This window comes from Equus quagga, chromosome 7, assembly GCF_021613505.1.
Source record: "Equus quagga isolate Etosha38 chromosome 7, UCLA_HA_Equagga_1.0, whole genome shotgun sequence".
NCBI classification, from domain to species: domain Eukaryota; kingdom Metazoa; phylum Chordata; class Mammalia; order Perissodactyla; family Equidae; genus Equus; species Equus quagga.
Window position 1 is genome coordinate 1,345,721 of NC_060273.1, and position 4,720 is coordinate 1,350,440.

Genomic DNA, 4,720 nt, shown 5'->3' on the forward strand with positions numbered 1-4,720 from the left:
GCGAGGCCTCAGTTTCCCCGGGGCTCCCCGCGGGCGGCCTCACCTGGCGGACGGCCGCGGGCCCCGCGCCGTTCAGCAGCGGCGTGCCCTCGCCGGCCGGAGCCCCGGGCCGCGCCGCCCTCCGCAGCAGCGGCGCCGCCTCGTCGTCGTCCAGGTCGCGGCCGGACCATGACACCTTCTTGGAGACGTTGGCCATGGCCCGCCGCGCAGGGACCGGCCGGGAAGCGCCGCGGCCGGGTGTTTGCTCTCGTGACCCGCGCCGCGGCCACGTGATCCAGGCGGCCGCCACGTGACCCCAGACGGCGGCCGGGAGGTCGCCAAGAGCGCGGGGCCTTCTGGGAGTTGTAGTCCGACCGCCCAGCGCGGACTCGGGGGTGGCAGCGGGCTCCGCAGCGTCTGTGAACAGAGAGAAGGACGCGCCCTGAGTCTGGTGCTCGCAGGAGTCTCTCCACACACCCGATCTGTCATGACAGGAATGGAAAGAACCCAGGAGTCCACACTGAGACAGGGGTAGCTCGTTGCAGTAGATAATAAATAAGTGGGGAAGCTAGCTAATAAATGTGGAAGGAAGGATAGAGTTAGACACGTCACCGTGTTGCCACCGCCTAGCAACAACTGATTCAGGCAAGAATCATTAACGCAAGCTAAAGCTACTGGGCTAAGGTTTGTTGGGAAACGGAATGTGTCCGCAGTCTCACAGTATCTTCTTCAGATTACTTAGGATGAGGAGGGAAAAGAAATGTGTAAGAAATCTGCTATGAGACATCGCACCCTCCACCTGAACCAGGGACAAGCTTAGCATCCCCCGGGGGCACAGGCTGTGTGAAAAACAAGACAAGAGGCCCAAAACGAGTCATTTACACTAAGCCCCACGTCAGCAAGCTGAGACTTAATACTTAATGACAGTTTCGGCTCTCCCAGGGCTGGAATCTTAAACTAGTCAACCAGGCATGACCTGGTCAGCACTAGGGAGGTCAGCTGCCTGACAGATACTTCCCCTCCCCTAAAGGAAGGGGGACCTTGCCACAACCAATCCGCTTTTTGCTTGTATACCTTCCTTTTCCCGCTCCCCCCTGCCTATAAAGGTCTTTCGTTTTGTACAGCTCCTCACAGCTGCTTTCTGTCTGCTAGATGGGATGCTGCCCAACTCATGAGTCATTGAAAAAAGCCAATAAAATCTTTAAAATTTACTCGGTTGAATTTTGCTTTTTAACAGCTGGCCTCCTCACGGGCCTGCAGACACGTTGCGCTGAGGCCACAACTTCACTCCTGCGGCGTTCCTGCAGAAGGGGCTTCCCGGAGTCCCCTCATAAGGGGAAAAAATCAGATAAACCCAAACTGAGGGACGCTTGCTAAACAGCTAGGCGGCTCTGTTCCGTAGTATCCGCGTTGTGACAGACAAAGAAAGGCCAAGAAACTGCCCTCGATGACGGGAGATTAAAGAAACGGGACAACTGAGGGCTCCTCGTGGCTCTGGGGTCAGTGGGCCAAGTGGTGAAGACCGGATCCACGCTGAGCATCCGGTCGTGGGAGAGGCGCACCATTCAGTCCCCCATGTGATCATGGTCCTGCGGTCGTACTCAAAAAGGTCCTTGTTCTCGGAAAGACGTTCTGAACTCTGTAGGGGAATGGGCTGGGACCTCATGTCTGCAACTTAGTTGCAAATGATTCACTAGCGAATAGTGATTGTAGCCACTCATACGGAGAGAAGACGATGCGGTAAAACAGTCTCACTTGACGAACCTACAATAAATACACATGATACGCAATGTTTTCATCTTGCAACTTTTCTTTTAGATTGGAAACTTTAAAATAAAAAGATTTTAGAAGCTCTTTAGAGGCTCTGAGGCTGAGAAGATAATAGAGCCCCTCCCGGCACATAATTCAAAATAAAACCAAAACTAAAACCAAAATAAGAGGAAGGAAGCCCTACAGGTTTTGAATTTTCCCCACGATTACTGCGCAATGCTTTTTTTTTGGAAATACTGAGAACAACATTCTTTCAAGAAAGGTGTTTTCTCATGAGTGTGACCTGGAGGTGCCCTTTCGAGTGATGGTGACAAGAGCGTGATGACCCCGGTCTGTGGACAAGGGTGTGGCGTGAAGACGGCAGGCGCAGCCCTGAGGAGCAGACAGGGCTTGGACCCGGGCTGGTTTGATGAAGAGAGTGGCCGAGTGGGGTTCATGTGAGGACATGCAGGCAGAAAGCTGAGCACAGAGATGGGAAGTGTGGAGAACAGGCCCTGGGACAAAAGGGTTGTGCTAGGGAGGGCAGGCCATCTCTGTGGCCAGGCAGGTCAGGGCTGGGCCCGAAGGCCATCCCTGTCAGATGGACAGGGGCCTGAACTTGTCCTTCTTCTGGACAAGTGGCTCCGTCAGAGGACGAATGGGCCAGGCCAGGGTGGGCAGGGCGGGGGAAGGGAGAAAACGGCCCAGCTGCCTGTCAGGTCCCAGGTCCCACAGCAGCAGGAGGGCATCTCTGGGTCATTTTGTCCTCCTTCGCCAGAAGTGCAACCGACTCAGGACAAAGGGCGGATTTGAGGCCATTGCTCACAGTTCAAAATGCATGTGTGACTTTGTTGCTAACCCCACGCGGATGGCGGATCACATGAGATGCGTGTTCAGACTTCCCTGCCCCAAGACCTGGACAGGCTTCCCTTGTCCTGCCCGACGGAGCCCAGACTCCTCAGCTGGACAGGCTGGCTCTTCCCAAATTCCCAGCGACCTGAGCTGCCACCAACATGTCTCACTCCCGGCTCCAAGCCCCTGCCCAGGCTCTCCACCCTCCTGGAGGGCCCCCTCCCCAGGAAGCATCCCGAATGCAGCAGCCCACTGCAGGCCACCCCTGCTGAATTCCCATAGCTCTAGGGTCTGCGGCCACGGAGCAGAACACTGCTGTGAGCAGTGGAATGTCCTGGGTGCCCATGGTGTTTGTTATAAGCACCGGAAAGCAGGAGAGGGGTGGGAAATTATGCTCTGCATCATCTTTTTATTCTGCGGATCTGCGTCCCTCGAGAAATACTAACAGAATTACCAGTCTTCCCAAAAGAAAGCTGTCATAGAAGCAAGAGCTCCAGAAAGGCCAGAGGAGCCTGGGAAAGGAAAGACTTGAGAGGGGGCGGCTGTCCCTGAAGACGGATGTGTCCCAGGGAAGAGCAGGGGAAGCAGAAGCCAATGATTCAGGGCCTTCACGTGGCACTTACGGGAGTTCCGTCCTAGAATGCCTCCTCTGACCTTGATGTTTAGACCAGTGGGCGGTGTTGGGGGAGGCTGCTGGGCCTGAGTCTTTGAGCAGAAGGCCTGGAGTTGCTCCCAGCTCTTTAGAGACCTCAGGGACTAATTTTTTTTTTTTTTTGAGGAAGATTAGTCCTGAGCTAACATCTTCTGCCAATCCTCCTCTTTTTGCTGAGGAAGACTGGCCCTGAGCTCACATCCTTGCCCGTCTTCCTCTACTTTATATGTGGGATGCCTACCACAGCATGGTTTGACAAGTGGTGCCATGTCTGCATGCGGGATCCGAACCAGCGAACCCCAGGCCGCCAAAGTGGAATGTGAGCACTTAACCGCTGCACCACCGGGCCGGTCCCCCCAGGGACTAATTTAGAGCACCTCCCTCACCGAGGTGCTGTGCAGGGCTGTGCCTGCCCACCACCTCCTCCTGGTGAAGCCTCTGCAGAGCTGAAACCAGGGTCCCTCGGAGTTCAGCTGGGGCAGGGCCTGGCACTTCTCTAGGTTGTTTCCTCATTTTTACAATGAGTTGGAGCAGGTGAATTCTAAGAACTGGGCCTGTTTCCAAACTCGCTGATTCTGAGCCTCTCCCACTGGTGAAGGGGCTTCCCCACTGACCCCACCACTCCCCACACCACTGCTCTTTTTTCCTATCTGCACCAGTTCACTTTCTCGTTCTGCAGTCTTGGTTCTGGGTCTCCTTTGGGAAGCTCCAATATTTGAGGGGTTAATTTACATCACACTGAAACTTAGAGTAAACCACGCCTGTTCTAATTGGTAATGCTTGTTTTTTTATGTGTGCCACAATTCAGAATTCTGAAAAAAAAAAAAGAAAACTTGTTGAAAAGACAGATGATATTAAGTGTTGGCAGGAATGTGGAGAGATGGGCACCTTCACATGTCGCTGGTGCGAATGTAACATGATGCAGCCCCTTTGGAAACCAGTTTGGTGGTTTCTTTGAAGGTTTAGACATGAATTTACCACATGACTCGGCAATTCTACTCCTAGGTATGCACTCAAGAGAAATAAAAACATATGCAGACACAAGGACTCATGAGAATGCTCATAGCAGCTCTATTCACCATGGGCAAAAACTGGAAACAGCCCAAATCTCCACCAGTGATGAACAGATAAACAAAACGTGGTCCATTCCCACAGAATGCCGTCCAGCCCCACAGAGGAGGGAAACACTGGCACAGGCTGCAAGGGGAACGAACCCGGAAACCATGACGCTGCGTGAAAGAAGCCAGACGCCAGAGACCAGAGTGTATGATTCCATATTTATGTGAAATGTCCAGAACAGGCAAATTCACAGAGACAGAGAGCAGATCAGTGGTTTCCAGGGGCTGGGGGCTGGGGTGGGGACAGGAGTAACCGACAACAGCCATGATTTTTTTGGGGCGGGGCAACGGAAATGTTCTAAAACTGGATTGTGGTGACGGTTGCACAACTTGGTAAATTTACGAAAAGTCTTTGAACTGTTCCCTCACA

General features: G+C 53.6%; 1 protein-coding gene across 2 annotated transcripts in view; it reads right to left on the reverse strand.

Annotated features, from left to right (window-relative positions):
• The window catches only part of CLCN7 (chloride voltage-gated channel 7), a 28,734-nt gene extending 28,481 nt beyond the window's left edge, over positions 1 to 253 (reverse strand). For both annotated transcript variants that reach the window (XM_046666684.1, XM_046666683.1), the window contains exon 1: positions 44 to 253. In XM_046666684.1, the coding sequence (XP_046522640.1) occupies positions 44 to 196 (153 nt within the window). In that variant the 5' untranslated portion in view covers positions 197 to 253. The remainder of the gene's footprint in view (positions 1 to 43) is intronic.
• Positions 254 to 4,720: the final 4,467 nt, after the last annotated feature.